Consider the following 26,443-nt stretch of genomic DNA (forward strand, 5'->3'; position numbering starts at 1 on the left):
TTCCTTTTTAAGATGAGTTTTACCTTTGGGTTTTGTTTTTCTTATTAGGCATTTTATTTTGATATTTGTCAGCTTGATAGATGGTTAGCGGGTGGCGAGGGCTGGGGGGATTCCCCAGGGACAGTTGATCATCCAGACTGAGCCTCAGTTCAGAAGCAGTATTTGGGTACCCACTAGATTTTAATTCCTGCCCCAATTTCAGCCCTGTAGATAGGCACCACAAAATTTTTTTGTGGAGGATTTTCATGTGGAACATTAACGATCTTCTCCTGACAGGGGGTAACTCCCGGACTGCTATGGTGGCAGCTCTTAGTCCTGCAGATATCAACTATGATGAAACCCTCAGCACTTTAAGGTAAGATCTGGGGGAAGAGGGGGAAATTCTCTCATCTATTCAAGCCCTTTCTGAAAAGCCAAATGGGCTCTATTAACTTGATTTTAAAAACCCACCTCACTGGTTTTCACAGCTACTTGAAACTATTGTATGCACCAAAGGATAGCCTTTTTGTGTCAGTGCTCTGATCTCTGGGGGAACAGGCAGTGGATTTCTAACAAGTGCTCCACCTTGAAGGTTTTGGAGCAGTGGATATGTGAGAGGTAATATTTCCTAGTCCTATCCTCCACCCAGTGCTAATCTAGTGGCAGGAGAAGGGACATGGGGTGGAGAGACACTAAAGAACAACTTCTCAGTTCAGAAAGCCTCAAACTCAGTTCCAGACATGTTGTTTATGAAGGGCTGCTAGCTTTTAACTGAAAGTGTCAACTCTGGGAGCTCCATAGTAATGGTTATTCATCTACTATTTGACTTATTCTGGATCCCTGAATTCATTCATAAAACACATCTGAGCTCGTACTGTGTGCAAAGTACTGAACTATGACCATTCATTCATTCATTCAATCGTATTTATTGAGCGCTTACTGTGTGCAGTGCACTGTACTAAGTGCTTGGGAAGTACAAGCTGGCAACATATAGAGACGGTCCCTACCCAACAGTGGGCTCACAGTCTAGAAGGGGGAGACAGACAACAAAACAAAACATATTAACAGAATAAAATAAATAGAATAAATATGTACAAATAAAATAAACAAATAAATAGAGTAATAAATACGTACAAACATGTATACATACAGACAGGTACACTAGGAAAAACAGCGTGGCTCAGTGGAAAGAGCCCGGGCTTTGGAGTCAGAGATCATGGGTTCAAATCCCAGCTCCACCAATTGTCAGCTGTGTGACTTTGGGCAAGTCACTTCACTTCTCTGTGCCTACGTTGCCTCATCTGTAAAATGGGGATTAAGACTGTAAGCCCCCAGTGGGACAACCTGATCACCTTGTAACCTCCCCAGTGCTTAGAAGAGTGCTTTGCACATAGTAAGTGCTTAATAAATGCCACTATTATTATTTCAAAATTCATGTTTTTGTCATGCTGCTGGTGACGTTTCACTAGAATTTGGATGCTATTTCCTGTCAACTGCTATGGCAGCTCAAAGTCTCTGATTCTTTCTACCCTAATACCTTCTAACACCTGTTGGGACAACACACGATGGCCCAGACTGGAAAAAACAATTGAGTGGACACTGTCCTGCAGATGATTTGGGATTCATGACTTGAAGACCACAGCGGTAGCTCCTATACCTAGGAAGACCTCAAGAAAGACCAGAGGGCCTCATGATAAGTGGAGCTGATTTTTCTCAGCTAGAAATCACCACTAGCATGGCTGATAGAGGTGCTGAATGGAGAGTCCTCCTCTAGTTGCTGAGCACATCTCTCCCTTCCTTAGGTATGCTGACCGGGCCAAGCAGATAAGATGCAACGCTGTGATAAATGAGGATCCGAACAACAAGCTGATCCGGGAGCTGAAGGATGAAGTGGCTCGGCTGAGAGACCTGCTGTACGCCCAGGGTCTTGGGGACATCATCGACAGTATGTATTCTGCACCTGCCTCGGGATTTGAGTTGGCTTCAGGAGGCAAGATAGAGCTATATAGACTCCCCAGGGTCTATATTAATTTCTGATCGGGAGAGGGAATGCAACAAGTGGACTTCCTGGGAAAGTCTAATTTATCCCCGGGCCTTATTGCTGTTTCATCCTATCGCCCTCCCCGTCCTGCTTCCTTCCAACCCCTTTCTATCCTCTGTTGCTTCCTAAGAGTATTTAGTGTTTCCTGGATCCTTGGTGTTTTTTCAGACCCTTTCTTCCATTCTCCGGAGAGTGCTCCCCCTCAGTGTCCTGGAAAAAGTTCCAACTTAGCTCTGTGATTAGAGCTTAACTTTAGGAAGATATTTTGGTCTCCATCTGAAAATGAGAGGTGCCATCAAGAGAGCAGAATCTTCCCTCCTCGGAGACTTAATTTGTTAAAGGACATGTTTGGGGTTACTGATATGTAATAGGGAGAAAAGAGATTCTCCTAGGAACCGAGACTGAAGAGGGTGAGGGAGGAGGAAATATTTCAGCATTGCTCCTGTGCTGAAAAGGTGCCAGACTTCTATCAGATTAAGAGCCAAGTCTCTGTCTCTCCTTTCTAAATGAGGGGCTGACGTCTCAGGGTTTGTTTCTTAATCCTATAAAGATAAACCTATTCTTGTTCTGTTTTCTTTGTCTTTCTCACCCACTTCCCTTCCCCGCCTCTCTTAGCTAACACTGTTCCAGGAGGACCTAAATGTGTGTATTTTCCGTTGTTGGTATCTCTCTGTGCTTCACTGCTTCTGAGAAACTCGGTCATAGCAAAGGAACATGAGTATAGTTTGGGAAATGGATCCCCAGCCAGACATGTGATAGTCTGTGATCGATTTCCCTCACCCTCAGGCTCTGACCCCACCTAAGGAAACTCACTTATCCTTTCAGTTTGCTGAGCTCTCCGGTCTGCTCTGCTTCCTTTCTTTTCTCAATACTATTTGGAGTAAGGGAGAAGGTCCAGAGTTATGACTGAGATTAACTCCACCAGCCTTGATTCCGACCCATTTTTCTCTTAATAATACTACTTAAGGTATTTGTTAAGCATTAGGTGCCAAGCACTGTATTAAGCGCCGGCGTAGTACAACATAATCAGGTTGCATACCATCCCTGACCCACAAGGGAATCACAATTTTGGAGAGAAAACTGGCATTTATTCTCCATTTTACAGCTGCGGAAATGGAGGCATAGAGAAACAAAGTGCCTAAAGTCACACAGCGAGCAAGTGAAGGAACTAGGATTAAAACCCAGGTCTCTGATTCCCAGGCCCAGGCTTTTTCCACTAAGCCATGCTGTCTTGAGAGTCTTGGCCTCCTTGAAGCCTGAGGAATGAGTGGCAGGACCAATTGGACATTTAGCCACTGAGAGTTAAGGATGAACACCAGTTCTTCCCAGAAATGTGTCACATTACTAGTTCTTTTACTGTCTTCCCTCCTGGCTTCAAAGTAGCATCACTCTGGTTGTAGACCGAGAAGAGAGAAACAAGCAAGTAGCCAATATTATGGGAATCAGGTTTAGGCCTTTACGCAGTCGTTGCTACTCAAGTGAGACTATGTTCAAAGCCCAGTTCACGTTCTTAAAGAGCACTGAGTCCCTTCAAACGTTTTCTCTTTACAGGTCCCAGCATTCTGCTTTACCCTTTTCCTCCAGGGACTGGGGACAAGGTTTCTACATGGATATTTTAACAGGACCCTGGGGGTACCTCACCCAGTTTGGGGAGATAAGCCTTGAGGACAGGGATTTATGGAAATATCTCCAGCATTCCTTAGCAATAGCACCCGGGGAACTCCATGGTCCAATTACTATAGTACTTTCTCCAGTCATCATTCCATGGTCCAATTATTATAGTACTTTCTCCAGTCATCACCGTCAAATGGCACTTACTGGGTTACTTACTATGTACAGATCACTGTCTGAAGCACTTAGGAGTGGCAGACAAGTTCCCTGCCCACAATGAGCGTACAGTCTAGAGGAAGAATCAGACATTGATATAAATAATTTATAATATATGATTTAAAGACATGGACTAAAGTGCATATTTTATGGAGGCTGTTAATAATGATGAAAATGGAATTGATGGTATTGATCATAGATAACGGATGAGGACGAGCCAGATTTCAGAAGACCTGAAGGGAATTGGCTAGACTGCATAAAGTGCCATTTTAATTGACAGATGGGACAATCATTGGTAAAAGACCAGCTCACAGCCACGTTCTTTCTTTCTCTTGTGGTATTTGTTCATTCATTCAATCGCATTTATTGAGTGCTTACTGTGTGCAGAACACTGAACTAAGCATTTAATTTGTTAAGTGGTTACTATGTGCCAGGCACTGTATTAAGCCCTGGGATAGATGCAATTAATCAGGGTGGACACAGTCCATGTCCCACATGGGGCTCACAGTCTCAATCCCCATTTTACAGATGAAGTAACTGAGGCACAGAGAAGTGAAGTGACTTGCCCAAGGTAACACAGCCGACAAGTGTCAGGACTAGGATTAGAACTCAAGTCTTCCTGACTTCCAGGAGAAGCAGCATGGCTCAGTGGAAAGAGCCCGGGTTTTGGAGTCAGAGGTCAGGGGTTCAAATCCCGGCTCCACCAGTTGTCAGCTGTGTGACTTTGGGCAAGTCACTTCACTTCTCTGGGCCTCAGTTACCTCATCTATAAAATGGGGATGAAGACTGTGAGGCCCCCTGTGGGACAACCTGATCACCTTGTAACCTTCCCAGTACTTAGAACAGTGCTTTGCACATAGAAAGCACTTAATAAATGCCATTATTATTATTATTATTATTATTATTATTATTATTATTACTCCAGACCCGTGCTCTATCCACTAGACCACGCTGAATCTCTCCCTCTCTCTGTTTTGTTTGTGCATTTCCCTTCTTTCAACAAATCAACAATTTTTCACTTAGTGTCCACTGTGAACTGAACCCTGTCCTAAGCACTGTGGAGTTACAAAGAGCAAAGCCCAGTCCTTGGCCTCAAGAAGATTTCCATCGAATTCATTCAATCATATTTATTTATTTATTTATATCTAATGATCCACAGCCGAATCATTCACTATGGGCAGGGAACACATCTACCAACTCTGTTATATTGTATTTTCCCAAGAGCTTAGTACAGTGCTGTGCACACAGCAGGCACTCAATCAATCAATCAATCAATCAATCAATCATATTGATTGAGCACTTACTGTGTGCAGAGCACTGTACTAAGCGCTTGGGAAGTACAAGTTGGCAACATATAGAGACAGCCCCTACCCAACAGTGGCTCACAGTCTAGAAGGGGGAGACAGAGAACAAAACAAAACACATTAACAAAATAAATTAAATAGAATAGATATGTACAAGTAAAATAAATATTTGATATATACAATTGATTGATTACTGAAGCAAAAGAGATCGTGGCCTTAAAATGTGATGAGAGACCACTAAGTAGATATCACACAACATGCTGCATACTCTGGCAACCTTAGCTGGGGTTTGAGCCTAGCCTTCCAATGGTGGAAGGTTGATTTTCTCATCTTTCTCCAACCCAGACACAAGCGACGTCCTTTGTTTTTCCAGTGAACTCGGGGAAAATTTTTCCATGCTGTAATCATGTTTACTGCCGCTTCCGCTGCTGTGGTTTGCTTCTGCTAGGACTGGGATGGCTATTGGTTCAAGTATTTGACCAACTCCATGCTACTAACAAATGAGCTAGTACCAGTGTGTATATTTTACTGCGTTTCTAATATTAGTGGAGGTGCGGTTGCTGGCTGTAGGTTAAAGGAGTGTAGAGCTACTGAGAGGGGCGATGTTAGACTTAAATGTTTCTGAGGTTCCCATAGCTGTCGATCGCATGGCGGAAGGTTTTGCTTTCTGTGTCTTTTGTGCGTCGGAGAATCGTAAACGTTTGTGATGATTGTTAAAGGGAAGAGCTAGAATCTACATCAGGTAGGCACACAAGTCCAGTCTGAGTTTTTCCTAACCCAAGAGAACTACACACTACATTAGTGAGTACCTAGTATCTAGTACCTATCGTATCAATACGATTGATGATGATGATGAGTACCTATCTCAACTTATTGTGATATTCAGAAGAGAGGGGAAAAAAAACCAACTGAACTAGATTCTGGTGTAAATTTGCAACAGTCCTGAATCTTATGTTCTTGTTAAAAAAAGCATCTGGACTGGATTTTCGTGCTCATCTGAACTGGATGGTAGCACAGCCCTGATACTGCTCTTTAAAAGTGCGGGGTAAAGTGGGTTTTACTGTGGTTGTGAGTCAACGGGCCAGCTCCCCAAAGAGTCTTGGAACTTGGGGCAGGAAAAGAGTAGCAAATGCTTTAAAGAAAATGAGGGTCTATCCCTTGGAAAGATAAGGAAAAAATCTCAACTATGCAGGCACGGAAATTATTTATTTATTTTATGGTATTTGTTAAATGCTTACCGTGTGTCAGGCACTAAGCTCTGGGGTAGATGCAAATTAATCAGAGTGGACACAGTCCATGTCCCACATGGGACTCACAGTCATAATCCCCATTTTACCGATGAGGTAACTGAAGCACAGGCAAGTGAAGTGACTTGCCCAAGGACAAGCAGCAGACAAGTGAAAGAGCTGGGTTTAGAACCCAGGTCCTTCTGATTTCCAGGCCCATGTGCTACTGGGTTACTGGAGGAATAATGGTAATACTGTGGTACTTGTTAAGCGCTTACTATGTGCCAAGCACTGTAAAGCTCTGGGGTAGTACAAATTAATCAGGTTGGACACGGTCCCTGTCCCACATTGGGCTCACAGTCTTAATCCCCATTTTTTACAGATGAGGTAACTGAGGCACAGAGAAGTGAAGTGACTTGCCCAAGGTCACACAATAGACATGTTGCAGAGCCAGAATTAGAACCCATGACCTTCTGACTCTCAGGCCCGTGCACTGAAGGAAGAGTTTGAAATGTAGAGGGGAAATGTCAGTGATATTGGGTGATATATCCTTAAACGTTAGGATGGGGGTCAAGGAAGGTGGGATAACATGTTTCCTCCAAGCATCTTTTGGCCACTGCTGGATGGAACAGTGGCCTGACCCAGCCACCATTTTGTTAATACTCTTAATAGCACATTAAATGAGTATAAATCACTAGAGCAGTTGCTGAGGAGGCAGGAAACAGAAGCTCAAACCTACAGACCGCAAATGAAGTGAAATATTGGGTAAAGACAAATGGTGATCCAGAAAGAAGGAATGGATGATATTGCAGTTGGAAGCCAATTCTTACACTCTTTCACTTCATTCATCTATTCAATCATATTTATTGAGTGCCTACAGTGTGCAAAGCACTGTACCAAGTGCTTAGAAAGTACAATTCAGTAATAGAGAGAGACAATCCCTGCCCACAATGGGCTTACAGTCTAGAAGGGGGGAGACGGACATCAAAACAACTAAGCAGGCATCAATAGCAACAATATAAATAAATAGAATTATAGATATATGCGCATCAAAACAGGTATATTTCCCCAAACTGTAGTTTATTTTAATGCTTGTCTACACTGCCAGGCTGTAAGCTCCTTGTGGGCAGGAATTGTGTCTACCTGCTCTATTGTATTGTACTCTTCATTCATTCATTCATTCAATCGTATTTATTGAGCGCTTACTGTGTGCAGAGCACTGTACTAAGCGCTTGGGAAGTACAAGTTGGCAACATATAGAGACGGTCCCTACCCAACAGTGGGCTCACATGCTTAGTACAGGGCTCTGCACATAGTAAACACTCAAATATCATTGATTATTTATTGATAGATACAGGGGAGGAGGTCATGGACAAGCAATCAGTCAATGACATGTATTTTATAGTATTAAGTGCTTACTTTGCATGACACACTGAACTAAGTCCTGGGGTAGATGCAAGTCAGTCATGTTGGACACAGTCCACATCCCCATTTTACGGATGAGCTAACAGATGGTAGACGCGATCCCTTCCCTCGAGGCCAAGGGATGAAGGACAAGGGTGAGGGCTCTCTCAGTCTGAAAAGCGACAGAAAAGTTGGCATCGTGTCATGGCGAGGCAGTGAAGAGCGAGCCCAGGTTGAAGCGCTGCTGTTGAAGTGTCAGTTGTGAGAGAGGGTGGCTTGGAAATTGAACGAGTGTCCCACAGAGAGCCTAGAAAAAGAACTCTCCTCCCTGAGTTAGGAATCGATGGCCGTGTGAAGCATTGCTACTGCTGCTGACTGGCTGATGACTTCTGGATTGAAGGCCCATGTTTAGACGACAGGGCAGCGGTAGACATACTCATTAGGAACCAGACTGTAGATAGCTGATGAGGAGGTGCAGCTAATATGCTCTGTGAGGCTGTCGGAGAAGGCCGTGTGGCTGCCCGGTGTTACCATTGCTGAAAGTCGTTGGCATAGACATGCTGATGGATGTACTCCGCAAACACATATTGCTCCATAAATGCTTTTAGGCATTCAGCATATGTGTATTTCTTGGTTGGGATTTCTAGCATTCTCCTCACCTCACCTTGTTGCTTTTTCCCAACTATGTATTTCTTTTCTCTGCCTTCTCTCTTCTTCCTATCTCTCCCTGTCCCCCCTATTCCCTTCCCCCACCGTAGACATGTCCGACTTTGAGAACAATAATGGTAATCCTAGCCTGGCAGACTTGAGTCAACGCCCTGACAATCTCTCCACAGTGACCAACGCCTTAGTGGGCATGAGCCCCTCGTCCTCCCTGTCAGCCTTATCCAGTCGCGCTGCCTCCGTTTCCAGCCTCCACGAGCGCATGATGTTTGCTCCGGGCAGCGAAGAGGCCATTGAAAGACTCAAGGTGAGCGTGGACGAAGCTTAGACAGTGCATCTTGGCCCTCATTTGGTTTGACTTTGTGACACGCCTCAGTGATTCATTCAATCATATTTATTGAGCACTTACTGTGTGCAGAGCGCTGTACTAAGTGCTTGGGAGAGTACGGGACAACACTAAACAGACACATTCCCTGCACACAACGAGCTTACGGTCTAGAGGATCTGAGCTGAAGGCAATGGTCTTTCTCTCCCTCCAAGAAACAAAGTTCTTGAGGTTCCTGGTGGTAGCCAAGGAGGGTCCTGAAGAATACAAAAATTCAAAATACCGAGCAGGCCCATTTTGGAAAAGGATTTCTAAAAACGAAATATCTGGTCCTTAAAGCCTGTTACCGCCCTCGCCCTTACTTAACCAGCGTGGCTCAGTGGAAAGAGTACAGGCTTTGAAGTCAGAGGTCATGGGTTCAAATCCCGGCTCTGCCAATTGTCTGCTGTGTGACTTTGGGCAAGTCACTTCACTTCTCCGTGCCTCAGTTACCTCATCTGTAAAATGGGGATTAAGACTGTGAGCCCCCCGGGTGACACCCTGATCACCTTGTATCCTTCCCAGTGCTTAGAACAGTGCTTTGCACATAGTAAGCACTTAATAAATGCCATTATTATTAACCAAGTTCTCTCTTGATAGCCACCCCACATCCTTATTACTCCTATATAAATGGGATATGACCAAAGTGCAGTGGTGGATTACCACTGGCTGTTCTGTGAGTTCCCGTTGATGACACCGGCATTCACACTGATCACATCTCCTCCCTGGGTCCAGAATACACTCTGATTTCACCCAGAAACACAGAGTCCCATGAAACCCTCAAAGATACATAATACAGAGTACAGGAAGGGTCCTTTACCTTTGAAGCCAGATTTCTCTCAATCCCTGTGCCGAAGTTTACCCACGTGATCTTCCATTTTCTTTTCCCAATGATGATGATGATGATGACGATGATGGCATTTATTAAGCGCTTACTATGTGCAAAGCACTGTTCTAAGCACTGGGGAGATTACAAGGCGATCAGGTTGTATGATCCCTATACAAGGTTCAGGTTTACTGACATTGAATCTAACCAGGAAAGCACCCTATTCACCCATACTGTTTATCTTCTACTCAATCAATCAGTTGCATTTATTAAGCACTTACTGCATATAGTGCACTGTACTAAGCACTTTTTTGATGGCATTTATTAAGCGCTTACTATGTGCAAAGCACTGCTCTAAGCACTGAGGAGGTTACAAGGTGATCAGATTGTCCCACGTGGGGCTCACAGTCTTCATCCCCATTTTCCAGATGAGGTAACTGAGGCACAGAGAAGTTAAGTGACTTGCCCAAAATCACACAGCTGACAGTTGGCAGAGCCGGGATTTGAACCCATGACCTCTGACTCCAAAGCCCGTGCTCTTTTCCACTGAGCCACGCTGCTTCTCTAATAATAATAATAGTAATCTAATCTAATAACAATTAATTTAATAATAATAATGGTATTTGTTAAGCGCTTGCTATGTGCAAAGCACTGTTCTAAGCGCTGGGGAGGTTACAAGATGATCAGGTTGTCCCACGAGGGGCTCACAGTTTTAATCCCCTTTTTACAGATGAGGTAACTGAGGCACAGAGAAGTTAAGTGACTAGCCCAAAGTCACAGCTGACAGTTGGCAAAGCCAGGATATGAACCCATGACCCCGACTCCAAAGCCCGGGCTCTTTCCTTTGAGCCACGCTGCTTCTCAATGGGTTGGGCACAGTCCCTGTCCCACATAGGGCTCTCAGCCTTAGTCCCTGTTTCACACATAACTGAAGCACAGGCAAGTTAAGTGAGTTGTCCAGCATCACACAGCTAAAAAGTGGTGGAGCCAGGATTAGAACCCAGGTCCTCTGATTTTCCCAAGCCTATGCTCTTTCCACTAGACTGTGAGCCCGCTGTTGGGTAGGGACTGTCTCTATATGTAGCCAACATGTACTTCCCAAGCACTTAGTACAGTGCTCTGCACACAGTAAGCGCTCAATAAATACGACTGAATGAATGAACTAGGCGATGCTGCTTCTTTTGTCCTTTCAGTGATCTGAATCTGGGTTTGGGTCAGCCCCTCTCTCACCTCTCACTCTTCTAAGCCTCCTGCTCTGTCAGAAGACACTGACTTTGTTCCCTTGTTGTACCTGCCAGGAGACGGAGAAGATCATTGCCGAACTAAATGAGACCTGGGAGGAGAAACTGCGCCGAACAGAAGCAATCCGTATGGAGAGGTGAGTGCTTTGCACTTCCCAAGCGCTTAGTACAGCGCTCTGCACACGGTAAGCGCTCAATAAATACGATTGAATGAAAGAATGAATGACCCTTTGATCACTCTGGATCCTGTTGATTCCCCAAGTCATCTGACTTAAGACTCTAGGCAAAGAAGAAGCAGGGTGATCTAGTGAATAGAGCACAGGCTTGAGAGTCAGTAAGACCTGGATTCTAGTCCTGGCTCCTCCACCTGTCTGCTGGGTGACCTTGAGCGAGTCACTTAACTTCTTTTTGCCTCAGTTGCCTCATCTGTAAAATGAGGATTAAGACTGTGAGCCCACATGGGACAGGGACTGTGTCCAACTTGATCACCTTGTATTTACCCTAGCGCTTAAAGTAGTACCTGACATATAGTAAGTGCTCAACAAATACTACAAAAAAAGAATATCTCTCCTCCATAAGAGGGAAATACACCGCTTAGTATTTGACGTGACAAAGGGATGTGGGGTCCAGTCACTGATTATTTATTCAATCCTCCCTACACACAACCCCAGTGAGATAATATTATTACCAATTAATAGCTTGGTAGGGAAACTGAGACATCATAAAGAGGATTAAGTGGCTTCCCCAGGCCTGAAGTGGAGCCAAACATAAAACAGAGGTGAGCTTTACCTATCCAGGTCGGTTTCAGCACAGTGCCGCATCAGGAAGGGCTAAATTGGAATCTCATGGGTCTGTCGAGCTTTGAGTCTCTGCAGACATGGGTAGATTAGGGGCACAGATTTCACGGGGGCAGATTTCAAAGAGATCTTTCAGGAAACAAAGACAACCTGAGGTGAAGGGAGACAATATGGACTCCTGGTATCATCTGTGGCTGAAGATGCCATACAACCAGGTGGGAGAAAGGATATTCACATCAGAACCCCTCCCCTCCTTCCCCCCCAACACCATTCTGGTGCCTCTGGCTTGGTTCTTTTCTCCAAAGCTAAGAAAAACCTGCACTGTGTGACTGCTTTAATATTGCTTTTGTTTGAGGCTGAGCTCTGAAGCAGTCAGGGTGTGTACTGACCTTATCCCGCCCTTAGCAGTTTCCCCTGAAATCGGCAGATTCCTCCCTGAACTCAGATCAAGGGAATAACTTTCTTCCATCCCCAAAAGAGAGCATGGCCGCTCATTATTTTCATTCTGGATGCACCTCTCACCCAGGCTCCTGGTGAAAAAAAACTCTCCTCTTCCTGCTTCTGGAGTTTATATAACTTTTCTAGTTCCCATTTCGTGACCCGATTCCACCCCTCGACTGGTTGTGCTTCAGCTGATATCATTGGGTGAGTGATGAGTGTATTACGCCATTGGAACTCTTTTGGAGGGGGTCTTGGAGGAGTTGGGTGCTAGTGGCTAAACTCCAACCTCATGAATATTAAGGGTCTCTTCTGACCTGGACAGACTATCACACTCAGACCTGGGACTAATTCAAGATCAATAATCGCGACCCAATCCCTGTCCCATCTAGGGCTCTCGGTCTAAGCATTCATTCATTCAATCGTATTTATTGAGCGCTTACGGTGTGCGGAGCCCTGAACTAAGCACTTGGGGGAGTCCAATATAACAATAAATGGCTACATTTCTTGACAACAACATAGAACAATAAGTATGACTGTGAGCTTGAAGTGGGCTGGGATTGTCTCTCTTTATTGCTGCATTGTACTTTCCCAAGTGCTTAATACAGTGCTGCGCACATAGTAAGCGCTCAATAAATACAACTGAATGAATGAATTACACAATAACAAAAAAAGCAATAATATGATCAAAATCTAGATAAAATAACTTGACTATTAAAAAATGAAAATCAGTAGCAAAGATAGTAGTTGGAGCGGCAGATCCTTGGGCCTCCACATTGCGTCTCACAACCGTCCTTAGTTGCGATTGCATAAAATTTGCACTGGCGTCATCTACATTTAGTAGAGTCAAAATACAAAAACTTTCACAGCTACTTCTGCAGCCAAGAGAACACAAATTTTCTTCCTGCAGAAGACATATGCAGAAACACCGATTCGCACGAAAACCCTTAAGCAAAGGGAGAGATAGAGTGGAATGCATTTCTCATCGGTCTCCTGCCTGACTTTCTTTAGTCCTAAAATTGTTTATGGTAGGACCCAGGTCTACATGTCAGTGTAAATTTTCTTGGCTACTCAGTGGAAAGATCCCGGGCTTTGGAGTCAGAGGTCGTGGGTTCAAATTCCGGCTCCGCCAATTGTCAGCTGTGTGACTTTGGGCAAGTCACTTCACTTCTCTGTGCCTCAGTTACCTCATCTGTAAAATGGGGATTAAGACTGTCAGCCCCCCGTGGGAAACCTCATCACCTTGGAACCTCCCCAGCGTTTAGAACAGTGCTTTGTACATAGTGAGCGCTTAATAAATGCCATCATTATTATTATTCCCCTAGCCCGGACCACCCCAAGAAGATTTTGTTGACCAACTTTGCCCTTTCTCCCCATGTTGAGCATGGGATCTCAGTCCACCGAGATCTTGATTTTTTTTCTTCTGTTTTCTCAGAGAGGCCCTGCTGGCTGAAATGGGTGTGGCCATGAGAGAAGATGGAGGTACTCTGGGGGTGTTCTCTCCTAAAAAGGTAAGACTCCTTCACTCCCCTTGCAGTCATCTATCAGATCCCACACAACAAAATGTCAGATTTCCTCAGGTGTTGCCTTCGGACATATTTAGAGAACCTCATATTGTGCAGGACTGTTTTCTCCCACACAACAAAATGTCGGATTTCCTCAGGTATTGCCTTCGGACATATTTAGAGAACCTCATATTTTGCAAGATTGTTCTCCCCCACACAAGAAAATGTCCGATTTCCTCAGGTGTTGCTTTCGGGCATATTTAGGGAACTTCATATTTTGCAAGATTGCTCTCCCATTATTGCTCAATAAATCCTCAGCAAGGTTCATGTGAGGGATTGTTATCCCTAATTACCGATAAGGAAAAATGGAGGTCACAGTTCTAGCCTTCAGAATCCACTACTATAGTGCTGCTAAGATAGTAAATAGGATACCTGCTTTTAGCCATTCAGATCAACTGAACGCTTATATTGGGCTTTTTTTCAAGCATCCCTCAGGTTTCCCTAAGGGATTCAGGAGGGGTCTGAGACCCCAGCAGGAACTCCCTTCTAATGAGCCAGTGACTGGGTTTTGATTAAAATTCAGAAGTTCAGGTTCTGAGGGATTTGCTTTGCACACCGTCATACCTCTTCTGGGGGACAGACTACATCAAAAAGTCATTTTCAGGACTGGAGAAATGACCACAGATATATTTCACTGCCCACAAATGGTCCTTTGCATTAGTCATTGATATGAGTTCTCAAAAGTAATTTTAAAAATCCTCCCAGTGAGATTTCTTAGCAGGTAGTCGTGCTTGCCCTTTATAAAATGAAGAGAAAGAAAATCAGAAGCATTAAACCTCTAGATGACTCCCTCTAGGAATCAGTGATTGCAAACAGTAGAACAATGCCAAGGGCTACTGAGACTGCCCAGGCCCCTTCAGATTTGTTTTCTTGTTACTTTTTCCCAAGGGTGTTAATTTAGCTGAAATTCCCCCTTCCAGAATTAAGATTCTTGTCCTTTAAAAAAAAAAAAATGGTATTTGTTAAGCACTTACGCTGTGACCTGCACTGTACTAAGTGCTGGGTAGATTTGGGGTAATCAGGTTGGACACAGACTACATCCTCTGTGGGGCTCACAGTCTTAACCCCATTTTACAGAGTTGTTAACTGAGGCACAGATAAGTAAAGTTACTTACCCAAAGTCACAGAGCAGACAAGTGGCAGAACGGGAATTAGAACCTAGGTCCTCTGACTCCGAGGCCTACGGTCTTTCCAGTAGGTGATAATGCTTCCCTAAAAATGTTCCCTGAAAAATGTCATAAAGGTTAAGGTATATCTGATCTGATTCTCTTCTATCTCTCCCAGCGTTTAGCACAGTGCTTAATACGTAGCATAATGATAACATTTATTATCCTAAAAATATATCAGTTACTTGAATGATGGCATTTTTTGCAAAGCACTGTTCTAAGCGCCGGGGGGATACAAGGTGTTGAGGTTGTCCCACGGGGGGCTCACAGTCTTAACCCCCATTTTGCAGATGAGGTCACTGAGACTCAGAGAAGGGAAATGATTTGCCCAAGGTCACACAGCAGACAACTGGCAGAGCTAGGATTTGAACCCACGACCTGAATAGAGAGTGGAGGAGGAATGCAGAGCAAATGCGGGGACACTTCAGGGGGCTGGGAAGGGGGACAGGAAAGCTGAGGGAGAGAGAAGGGTTGCTCCAATGGAGAATTCTCAAAGTAGAAACTAGATGATGAAATGATCTCTGCTGGGCTAATGTAAAAAATTGAGATGATGGACGCCTTCCCTTTAATAGAAACAATTTGACTCAGGAGAGGCTTCCATACTGGGGACTTGGATTCCTGGAGTCCTCAGTTCACCTTAAATAGGATCCGAGAATTAAGCAAGTCCTAAACCATGAGAGCCGGAGGGGCAGTACCAAATTAGTGGCTCTTTAGCAGGCTTCTCTGAGTTCTGTGGTTAATTGCCATTGCTAAGCCTAAATATGAAGGACAGACACACTCAAAGGACCCTTCTTTCTTCACATTCTACCTCCTCTGTTTTCCTCCTTCATTATTTCTCTCTCCTCCCTCTTGCCCTTTCTCTCGTTAGTCACCAAACAGATAATAATAATAATAACAATAATAATACTGTTGGTATTTGTTACTTTGTTACTATGTGCCTAGCACTGTTCTAAGTGCTGGGGGTGGGGTTACAAGGTAATCAAGGTTGTTCCATGTGGGGCTCACAATCAATCCCCATTTTACAGATGAGGGAACTGAGGCCCAGAGAAGTGAGGTGACTTGCCCAAAGTCACACAGCTGACAAGTGGCGGAGCCGGGATTAGAACCCATGACATCTGACTCCCAAGCCCAGGCTCTTTCCACCGAGCCACGCTGCTTCAATTGTCTGGTTCTGGTTCAATAAACTCTGGTTCTAATCTCCAAGGGATCATATGCATATTTGAAATGGCAAAATCTTGTTATGGTTAGAAAAGATATTTTCTCTGATTTCACGCAATCTCAAGGTGAAACAACAATGCCTCAGGGAGTTTCAGAACCAAGAGTCTCTCTTTGGCATGATTATGGTTTTAGGGTCAAAAGGGTTCAATCAGTTCAAAGGCTTAAATTGTAGAACTCCAATACAGTCCACGTTTAATTCTTGCGTGATGTAAAGTAGTGTGCCCAGCAGAGATGAGCCAATCATGCATAGCCACCTAACCCGACTGAAGAGTGGACAGGCGAACAACTTTTTCATGAAATCATTTGTTTCTGTTTAATTTTCTTTAATGTATTTTTCTGTTTATATTTGTCTAGACTATTTGAGTTGTCTCTTTCCATTTCATTTTTTAGCCCCTACTGATTAGACCTCAGGACTTATTCCTAGAGAGTGTTGGGGTGTATTCTCCAAGGCAGGTTGGTGTGGGAGTGCCCTGGAGTGATAAAAAGGGTTAACTACTTTTGAGTTACCCCGAGGGGTTGAAACTCACCCAAGTTCTCCTGTTGGTGGCTAATGCAATTCAATTGGAGGTATTCATATGAGCTACAGCTAAAAATCAGAAATGCGAGGAGGTGAGATTTTTAAAAAGGGGCATGAAGACTTCTAAAACTGTCCCATTCCTTCCCTCAGTTTCCTCTCAGAGGAAGGAAGAAGGGGAGTTTTCATCCCTTCAGAGTTTCCACTCTCTTGTCTCTTCTTGTTCCTCTGCGTTACTTCTCTGGGGTACAGAGGAGAAGGACGTTCAGCAGACCCTGAGTGCCTGGGCATATGGTCAAAGGATCTCTTGGGGATCTCAGTTGCAATTTCTTTCAAAGTGGTTCTGCATCAGAAAATCTTGCACTGCTTAGGAAGCGCAGTAGGACTTTTAAGTCCCTCATGCACTCGGGCTACAAGCATTTTTCAGGTTTTTTTAACAATAAAAAAGTAGATTGATGTATCATTTTCTAAATTTCTCACGTGCCACGAATTAACCATCCCAAATGGCCACCACTGAGAAGTGATTGAGTTCCGCCTCTGATTTCTCTCTTCCGTGCTGGAAGCCACCTCTGCCATCAGGATAAATGGAAGGCCTGGATTGTTGGGAAAGTGCGGTTTGGTCTGGGGAGAGATTGGCTCTAATGCATTGGTCTAATATGACATGCCCTAAAGTCTCTATGAGGCTTCCTATTAAGATATTTCCTAATTCAGGTGCTAGAACAGTGCAAGCTGCTTCCTTTCATACAGCATAATGGGAAAGGACCCTGGGTTTAGAATTGGTATGTATGAGGCACAGAGCATAGAGTAGAGAAAACTGAGTCATGCAGGGTAAACATTAAAGAACACTATCTCCCACCTGAATATTTTTCTCTATGTTATTACAGAAGTTTACTATTTACAACCAGCTCGTAATCAAATACTTTAAAAAAAAAATCCTTCCAAAGACACCAGTACTGCCACCCATGACCCAGAATGAATGGAAAAGTGACAGGAATACCAGGCAGAAGGAGGAATCTAAGGAAACATAAGACACTAATAGCAGAAAGATGCTTTCTCAATAGACCTTTGAACTGTATTTCTGTAGAAAAGACAGGAGTTATTATTGTTTCTATTATTATTGTGATTATTGTTCTCATTAAGCACTTACTATGTGTAAAGCAGTTTTCTAAGTGCTAGGGTAGATATGAGATAAATTTCTGTCCCACGTGGGGCTCCCATTCTGAGTAGGATTAAATCCCCATCTTACAGATGAGGAAACTGAGGAACAGAGAGGTTCAGTGACTTGCCCAAGGTCAAGTAGAGGAGGCAGGATTAGAACCCAGGCCCTCTGATTCCCAGGCCTGTGCTCTTTCCACTAGGCCACGCTGCTTCCCTGATTTGGGAAGCAGCTCGGGGAACTGAGTTAAGTTGGATGATTCCCTTCTCCTAACCAATATCTCGTACTTGCCTTTTAAGGTCTTTTTTCAGGGTTTCCTTGGGGTCAGCCATCAAAAGCCCCAGCTGAAGGACCACTGTTTGCTAGCCTACTGGGATTACTACTTTTTCAAGGATGGACCTTCCATTTATCTGCCCAGTGGTGACTGTTTCCACCCTTGGTGATAGTTACTTCTTTGCATGTCATTCAGATCTGAAACAACCTAGCTCAAAGACTGATCCGGGGGGCTCCTGTCTGATGTTGGAGTTTTTTTCTGTAAGAAATTAATCACAGCTAGGATTGCATTAAGGGAAAAAGGTCTCATTCCAAGATTTTGCCTTTTACCTCACTGTGCTTCTCTAATGCTTGGAGAATCAAGGTATCAGTGGGTTTGGTAGTAGAGGTTCTAAAACTGTGAAAAGTGACAGTAACACTACCAGTTAGAGTTCCGGAAACTGTGCTCCATCTTGCATAGTTGTGCATCAGAAAGAGAGTTTTCTGAGGAATGCTAGGTATGTAAATCTTGGATCATGGTTTTCCTTGCTTCTTAGATTCTATGGCATGCCCTCAAACAGTTCTTCATTGTAATTGATTGAATTAGTCCTCGCTCAGTGGAACTGACTACTTTCAAAATTCACTCTTTGCCTGTCTTTCTTGGCTGGTTTAGAAGTCTTAGACTTCTAAGACTTCCCCTGCCCCTTTTAGACTGTGAGCCCACTGTTGGGTAGGGACTGTCTCTATATGTTGCCAACTTGTACTTCCCAAGGACTTAGTACAGTGCTCTGCACACAGTAAGCGCCCAATAAATATGATTGATTGATTGATTGATTAGACGCCTCAGAGAGGCCATTTCACCTCCTGCTCTCTTTCTCCACTCCCTTTTCTGAAGGTAGAATCTAGCTATGTCAACAGCGGACTGGCTGCTTTAGGTAAAGAGGACGACTTTTAAAAATGCATTTGGGACTTCACTAACTTAATGCTTTCATTCTAAGGAGAACATTTTAATCTTTCTATCTTTTTTTTTCCAGACACCTCATCTTGTCAACCTGAACGAGGACCCACTGATGTCTGAGTGCCTATTGTACTACATCAAAGACGGGATAACCAGGTGAGACACATATTCCAGCAATCTTTCTTTAAGTGTGGCAGCTATAATTGCTAAGGTTTTGTGTTTTTCTACTACTCCTACTATTGAGGAGAGCAGGACCTCAATCTCCAGTAGGAGATTCCTGGTCAGTCTTTCCCACTGAGGCTCAGAGGCCTATGATTAGGGGTGGGGAAGGTTTCCTAGAGCAGGAAAGAGGGGAAACAAGACTTCAGGTTTGTGGGGATCATGGGAAAGATTCCTTGGAACAGGAACCTATCCTTGCCACTCTGCCACCTCCCTCAGCATTTTCCTGAGCCGTGCTCCCCCTCTGGCATCCATGACTCCACTCAGAGTCAATTTGTCAGTCAATCATATTTACTGAATGCTTATAGTGTGCAGAGCTCTGTACTTGAGTGCTTGGGAGAGTACGACAGTAAAAATAGAAACACAGTCTCATCCTGTTACTTTGTGGTTAGAACTAGAACGCCTAAAACTGTTCAGCACGCTCAGCCATGAACTATCTCTCGGAAGCTCTCGATCCTCCAGTTTCCCATTTCTACATTTTGGCTCCCAATTTCAGATGCTTATACCACCCTCTTTCCAGCTTCTCCAAATATTTCACAAGCATTACTGAGTTCTCCTAACATCTCTTGTGTAGCAGATGACTATAACTAGAATAGTTGAGTCAACATGGACCATGGAGAAAGTTACCCAAAGTCACAGAGCCTGCCTATGGCGCAATTCCAAAGAATAACAATAATTATATGGGGTTTTTTAGAATTTACTACGTGCCAAACACAGATGGTGTAGAGACAAGTTAATCAGGTCAGACACAGTCCCTATTCCACATGTGACTTGCAAAGTAGGAGGGAGAGCAGGTGTTGAATCCCCATTTTACAGATAAGGAAAATGAGACAAAGAGAAGTAAAGTGACTTGCCCAAGGTCATACAGCAGGCAAATAGCAGAGCTGGGATCGAAACCCCGGTCCTCTGCCTCCTGGGTCTGTGGTCTTTCCCCCTAGACCATACAGCTTCCCAAGTAATAATAATGATGGCATTTATTAAGCACTTACTATGTGCAAAGCACTGTTCTAAGTGCTGGGGGGATACAAGGTGATCAGGTTGTCCCACGTGGGGCTCACAGTCTGAATCCACATTTTACAGATGAGGGAACTGAGGCCCAGAGAAGTGAAGTGACTTGCCCAAAGTCACACAGCTGACAATTGGCAGAGCCGGAATTTGAACCCATGACCTCTGGCTCGAAAGCCCGGGCTCTTTCCACTGAGCCATGCTGCTTCCCAAAAGCTAAATAAAACCCAAGAGCTCTACCTAGAGATCGGACTGCTAGGTCATCTTTCCCCTCAGTGCCCAGACTGGCCTGACAGTGGTGTTTCTTAGTCACTCTGTAAGCTCAATGGGTCAACAACATCAAGAGCGTATGTTTCTGGATCTAGGGTTGGCCGAGAAGACGGAGAGAGGAGGCAAGATATTGTTCTGAGCGGACACTTCATCAAAGAGGAGCACTGCATTTTCCGAAGTGACACCAGAGCAGGCACCGAAGGTACTCCCATTCAATTAACTTTTTGGGACTCACACCTGCCTCAGACTTCCCATTTTCAAATGTTTCTGTGTGCTTCTGTGGTCTTCGAGGTGTCAGAGGAATTCTTGGGATAATTGGCAAGACTGAGTCCTTAAAGAACATCAGCCTATCCATGGGAACGGGTGAAAATTCTGCTTCTAAATGTCACAGTTCAGCCTCACTTCCCTCAAAGCAGTGAAACCATTATGATCTCAAAAGCAACTCCTGGCATGAGGGGTGGCAGTCCACTTATTTTATAAAAGGTATTTGTTAGGCGTTTACTATGTGCCAGACACTACACTAAGCGCTGGGGTAGATACAAGATAATCAGGCTGGACACAGTCCATGTCTCCCGTGGGGCTCACAGTCTTACACCCCATTTTAGAGATGAGGAAACTGAGGCACAGAGAAATACAGTGACTTGTCAAGTTTTTGCAGTAGACAGGTGGTGGAGCCAAGATAAGAACCCAGGTCCTTCCAACTCGCAGGCACACTCTTTATCCACCGGACCATGCTGCTTCTTTTCTCTTCACTTCAGGAGAAGGTGGCAGTGAAGATGGCAGCCTGATAACTAGATAATAGGGAAAAAACCCAGAACAAAAACCACAAAGGCTGAGTGAGAAAATCTTTGGGCTCCTCAGTAGTTACCAGGAGAAAAAGTCCATTAAAGAAAGTAAACTGTACTTTATTCAGAATCTAGCATCCTTTTCAGCCTAAGGACTCTCCCACACAAGTGATTCCCACGCCCTCCCATCTTTAATTTTCTACCCCTTCTGGCCCTTAAGTAGCAACCAAGGTTTTTTGAACTCTCCTCCTAGCCTAGGCCCTTGCTGGAATGAACCCCACTAGCAGTTTCTCCCCTTTTAGAACAGGGGTGACCCTTAAAAGGGCAGGCATGCCACTCTGCCATGCTGTGAAATGACGCTACTTCACTCTGAAAATCAGATTTGTGATTAGAGAACATAAACTGGAAAAGAGATGTGCCACCTTCTAAAACACACGATGGTTCAGTCTTGAGGTATCTTGCATTTTGATTTCTTCTGGAGTGGTAGTTTCTAACCCACAATAATAATGATGGCATTTATTAAGCACTTACTATGTGCAAAGCACTGTTCTAAGCACTGGGGAGGTTACAAGGTGATCAGCTTGGCCCACGGGGGGCTCACAGTCTTTATCCCCATTTTACAGATGAGGTCACTGAGACCCAGAGAAGTTAAGTGACTTGCCCAAAGTCACACAGCTGACAACTGGCAGAGCTGGGATTTGAACCCATGACCTCTGACTCCAAAGCCCGGGCTCTTTCCACTGAGCCCCGCTGCTTCTCTATTCCCATTCCACCTTTCTGTAAAAACTGTTCTCAAGTACTATATTATCATTAGTACTACTAATAATAATGGTACTTGTTAAGTGCTTACTATGTGCCAAGTACTATTCTTAGCACTGTGGTAGACACAAGTTAATCAGGTTTGACACAGTCCCTGTCCCCTATAGGGCTCACACTCTTAATATTCTCAGTATATCTTGCGTCCTCACCTTGGGCTTTGTCCAATCAATTTGGAAATCAATGCCTATTTTGTCACTTGAATCCAATGAAATGGATGGGTTTTTCCTTTATTCATTCTTTTCTGCTTAAGGGACTTGAATTGCACAAATGATCGCTCTTGGAGTTACTGTCCGGAATTGAGCGCCATGTGGAATCCACTCAGGGGAGACACGTATGGCTCAACAATGAGCCAGAGAATGACACATTTCCCATCCCAAAGGCACAACCCTCTCAGATTGCTTACTGATTTGCTGCCCTGTCATGACAGGGCAGATAATATAATCCCCACCCTGATTGAATGTCTTGTGCTCCTAGAGCAGTGCCGTAGAAACAACCTTCTAGACTGTGAGCCCATTGTGGCCAGGGATTGTTGCTTTTTGTTGCTGAATTGTTCTTTACAAGCGCTTAGTATGGTGCTTGGCACACAGTAAGTGCTCAATAAATAAGACTGAATGAATGAACTAGTGATGGTACTAGTGATAAACACCGAGTACTAGAGTTTCAATTCAGTCATATTTATTGAGCACTTACCTTGTGCAAAGCACTCTACTAATGAGGATTGACTTGGAAATATGTTTAGAATTCCCGAAGTGGAGAGAGAAGGTCCATCATATTTCCGTGGACCCCATAATTTTCTAATACAGATTCTTGTTTGGGATTCATATTTCTTTAACTGTCCTTTAATTCGGTTCTTGTCCTAGAGGCTGACATCTGTGGGTTGAATTTTGAAAACCTGAATTTTCTTATCATAGTAGAAATTCTCTGACTCAGTCTTATATATTTAGTACTTGCAGGGCAGTCTTTGGTAAAAGGCCTAGGTTCATTTGGTTATTCTAATTAATGATTTCCCTCATGACCTTTTAAAATATTTTTTCCCCTTTGTCGAATGGGGGAATTGAGGTACTCGGAAATTAAGTGACTGCCAACAGAGACAAAGAGCAGACCATCATTCTGTAGGAACTAGGATTCTTGAGCTGCCGTTTTCAACCCAGCTCACATGACCTCTTTGCATGTAGCATGTTCTTTAGGTCATCAGCAGATAAGGTGAGTGGCCAGGAATCCACCTAGTCATGTTATCTATTTTCCAACACTCTGCCTTTCTCCCTTTCCTTTCTTGTCTTTTCCCACAGCAGTAGTGACACTGGAGCCATGTGATGGGGCGGACACCTATGTCAATGGAAAAAAAGTGACAGAGCCCAGTATTCTGAGATCTGGTATGTTTGAATCTGAGAAAGGAACTCTCAGAGTACCCATCTGGGAGGGAGGAAGGGTCAAACCCCAGATGACCGCTTGCAAACATTTTTCTGAAATGAACACAGTGCTGTGTCTTTCCACAGATGTTTTTCTCTAGGATAAAAAACCATTTTCAGATTATCTTATTCAGGAGTCCACACTCATTGCGAGTGAAACAACTGGCAAGCCATACTGACTCCATTTCCTAAACGATGAGCCCGAGATATAGAAACTATTTTCAGATTATCTTTTTCAGGAGTCCACACTCATTGCGAGTGAAACAAGTGGAAAGCCATACTGTTTCCTAAATGATGAGCCCGAGATATAGAAACTATTTTCAGATTATCTTATTCAGGAGTCCACACTCATTGCGAATGAAACAAGTGGCAAGCCATACTGACTCCATTTCCTAAATGATGAGCCCGAGATATAGAAAAACCAGGTGGCTTTTGCTAGGATATATGGTAAATCAGGAATGGAGCTGGGGATAGAATCTAAATTCTTTGATTCCCAGGACAGTGCTTTCCTTTCTCGGAACTATTAATTCTTTCGTCGTGGGACTGGGACTTTTGATTTTTTTATATGGTATTTGATAAGTGCTTACTATGCATCCAGTCATGCTCTAAGCTCTGGAGTAAATGCAAGTTAGTCAGGTTGCACACAGTCCCTGTTCTGCGTGGGACTCACAGTCTAAGTAGGAAAGAGAAAAGATATTGAATCCGCATTTTACAGTTGAGGAGACTGTCATTCATTCATTCATTCAATCATATTTATTGAGCGCTTACTGTGTGCAGAGCACTGTATTAAGCGCTTGGGAAGTCCAAGTTGGCAACATATAGAGACGGTCCCTACCCAACAGTGGGCTCACAGTCTGAAGTGAAGTGACTTGCCCAAAGTGAAACAGCAATCAAGCAGCAGAGCTGGGACTTGCAGGGCACAGTCCATGTCTCCCTAAGGTGACAAAGTATGCCTTGCAATAAAAATAGTAACAATAGCAAAACAGGCAGCAGATTAGTCAGTAAGCCAATCATATTTATTGAGCGCTTACTGTGTGCAGAGCACTGTACTAAGCGCTTGAGAGAGTGCACTATAACAGTAAACAGATGCATTTCCAGCCCACAATGAGCTTACAGTCTAGAGGAGGAGACAGACACTAATGTAAATAAATAAATTACAGATACGTACGTAAGTGCTGTGGGGCTGGGAGCGGGGATGAATAAAGGGAACAAGTCAGAGCGATGCAGAAGGGAGTGGGAGAAGAGGAAAGGAAGACTTAGGGAAGATTAACAGAGAATATCCTAGAAAACAGAGCGGTTACTGATCTTACCCCCACCACGCTCCACCCTATGGCCAGTCCTGCTTTCAGCCCCCATCTTCGATACCCTGCCGTTTCTCTGGGCCAATTTGGTTTGTGTACCAACAGGAAATCGCATCATCATGGGGAAGAGCCACGTGTTTCGATTCAATCACCCTGAACAGGCGCGCCAGGAACGGGAGCGCACCCCATGTGCGGAGACCCCGGCTGAGCCCGTGGACTGGGCTTTCGCACAGCGAGAGCTGCTAGAGAAACAAGGCATTGACATGAAGCAGGAGATGGAACAGAGGTGAGGGGCCAAGAGAGGGCTGAGAGTAGGAGCATGTGTCAGTGGGAACTGAGAACAAAGGAGAATAATTTTAACAATCAAATATAATTAACAATACCCTCTGATTGGCAATTTCTTGAGGGCAGCGATTATACCTTTGTGCTCCATTGGCCTTTTCCCCAAGTGCTTAGTGGGGTGCTCAGCCTACAGAAAGTGCTCAGTGAATACTATTGATTGCTGAACTCTTTTTGCCTCTTCCTACTATTTTCACTCTGTGTATTCTCTTTCCTTTAGACTTCAGGAACTTGAGGACCAATACCGCAAGGAGAGAGAAGAGGCCAACTACCTTCTGGAGCAGCAAAGACTGGTATGAAACGCATAGATCTGAACACTCGTGGTCTTCTGCTTGGAGCTCTCTAGCACCCCTTAAATCAAAAACATACAAATTTAGACACTAAGCCCTGTACAGTTGACACTAGGAACAGTTTTTGAATAGTTCAAAGAAATAGTTCATTGCCAGGAACAATTCTGAGTTTGGGGCCCTGTACAGCTGCAAGATAGAAAATAATTTTTAAATCATGAAAATGAAAGATACTGATATCTTATTAATAATAATGATAATGATGATGGCATTTATTAAGTGCTTACTATGTGCAAAACACTGTTCTAAGAGCTGGGGAGGTTACACGGTTATTGGCATTTAAATGGTCTCGGTGTTGGAACTGGGTTGCCAAAGTGGGGTAAAAATGTGTTTTCCTCTCCCATAAGGATTATGAGAGTAAACTGGAGGCTTTGCAAAAACAGATGGATTCCAGGTATTACCCAGAGGTCAATGAAGAAGAAGAAGAACCGGAAGATGAAGGTAATGGAAATTCTCATGAGAAGCAGAATGGGAAAACTGTTAGTGGGAGGACCAGACACTCAGTGAATTTGGACTCCTGGGCCTGTTGAAGAACGTTGGGATTGAGCTGCTAAATCCTAAAGGGGGAAAAGGAGGTCCAGATGCATTCAGTAATTATTGGCACATATAATCACAGAGTTTTCTTTGAGGAAAAAAAATGGAGGTTTCATAAGCACGCCCTGAGAAATTGGCGTGGAAGTTTGCCAGAGTAAAAAAGAAGGAAGGCAACTTTGAGAATTTATTATCCATTCTCAATACAATTGATTCTGAATAGAACAAATGAAAGCCATAATCCGCTGTCAAGGGATTTACCAAGAGACTTGTCTGCCTCTGATCTGGATACTGGCATCTAACTTAGATTTAATGTGGCTCACTCATGAACTCTTCTTTTTTCCTCCTATCCATCATCATCTAAGACATTAATCTCATTCTCAGGATTGATTTCTTTTTTTCGTTTTCTCATCATACTCCCTTCATAGTGTTCCTTAATCTTTATCAATTCTTGATAACCACACAGTAAAAATCAACTA

The 26,443-nt window shown here is 43.9% G+C and overlaps 1 protein-coding gene across 24 annotated transcripts in view; it reads left to right on the plus strand.

Moving 5' to 3' along the window:
* KIF1A (kinesin family member 1A) overlaps positions 1 to 26,443 on the plus strand; it is a 189,699-nt gene that overhangs the window by 65,347 nt on the left and 97,909 nt on the right. For 11 of the 24 annotated variants that reach the window (XM_038749685.1, XM_038749687.1, XM_038749691.1 and 8 more), the window contains exons 12-23: positions 277 to 355; positions 1,782 to 1,924; positions 2,636 to 2,662; positions 8,540 to 8,751; positions 10,933 to 11,012; positions 13,546 to 13,621; positions 19,016 to 19,095; positions 20,529 to 20,635; positions 23,327 to 23,410; positions 24,853 to 25,033; positions 25,307 to 25,379; positions 25,781 to 25,874. In XM_038749685.1, the coding sequence (XP_038605613.1) occupies positions 277 to 355; positions 1,782 to 1,924; positions 2,636 to 2,662; positions 8,540 to 8,751; positions 10,933 to 11,012; positions 13,546 to 13,621; positions 19,016 to 19,095; positions 20,529 to 20,635; positions 23,327 to 23,410; positions 24,853 to 25,033; positions 25,307 to 25,379; positions 25,781 to 25,874 (1,236 nt within the window). The remainder of the gene's footprint in view (positions 1 to 276; positions 356 to 1,781; positions 1,925 to 2,635; positions 2,663 to 8,539; positions 8,752 to 10,932; positions 11,013 to 13,545; positions 13,622 to 19,015; positions 19,096 to 20,528; positions 20,636 to 23,326; positions 23,411 to 24,852; positions 25,034 to 25,306; positions 25,380 to 25,780; positions 25,875 to 26,443) is intronic. The other 13 variants (XM_038749695.1, XM_038749697.1, XM_038749698.1 and 10 more) reach the window with 3 other exon arrangements.

The sequence above is a fragment of the Tachyglossus aculeatus genome, chromosome 7 (assembly GCF_015852505.1).
Source record: "Tachyglossus aculeatus isolate mTacAcu1 chromosome 7, mTacAcu1.pri, whole genome shotgun sequence".
NCBI lineage: Eukaryota > Metazoa > Chordata > Mammalia > Monotremata > Tachyglossidae > Tachyglossus > Tachyglossus aculeatus.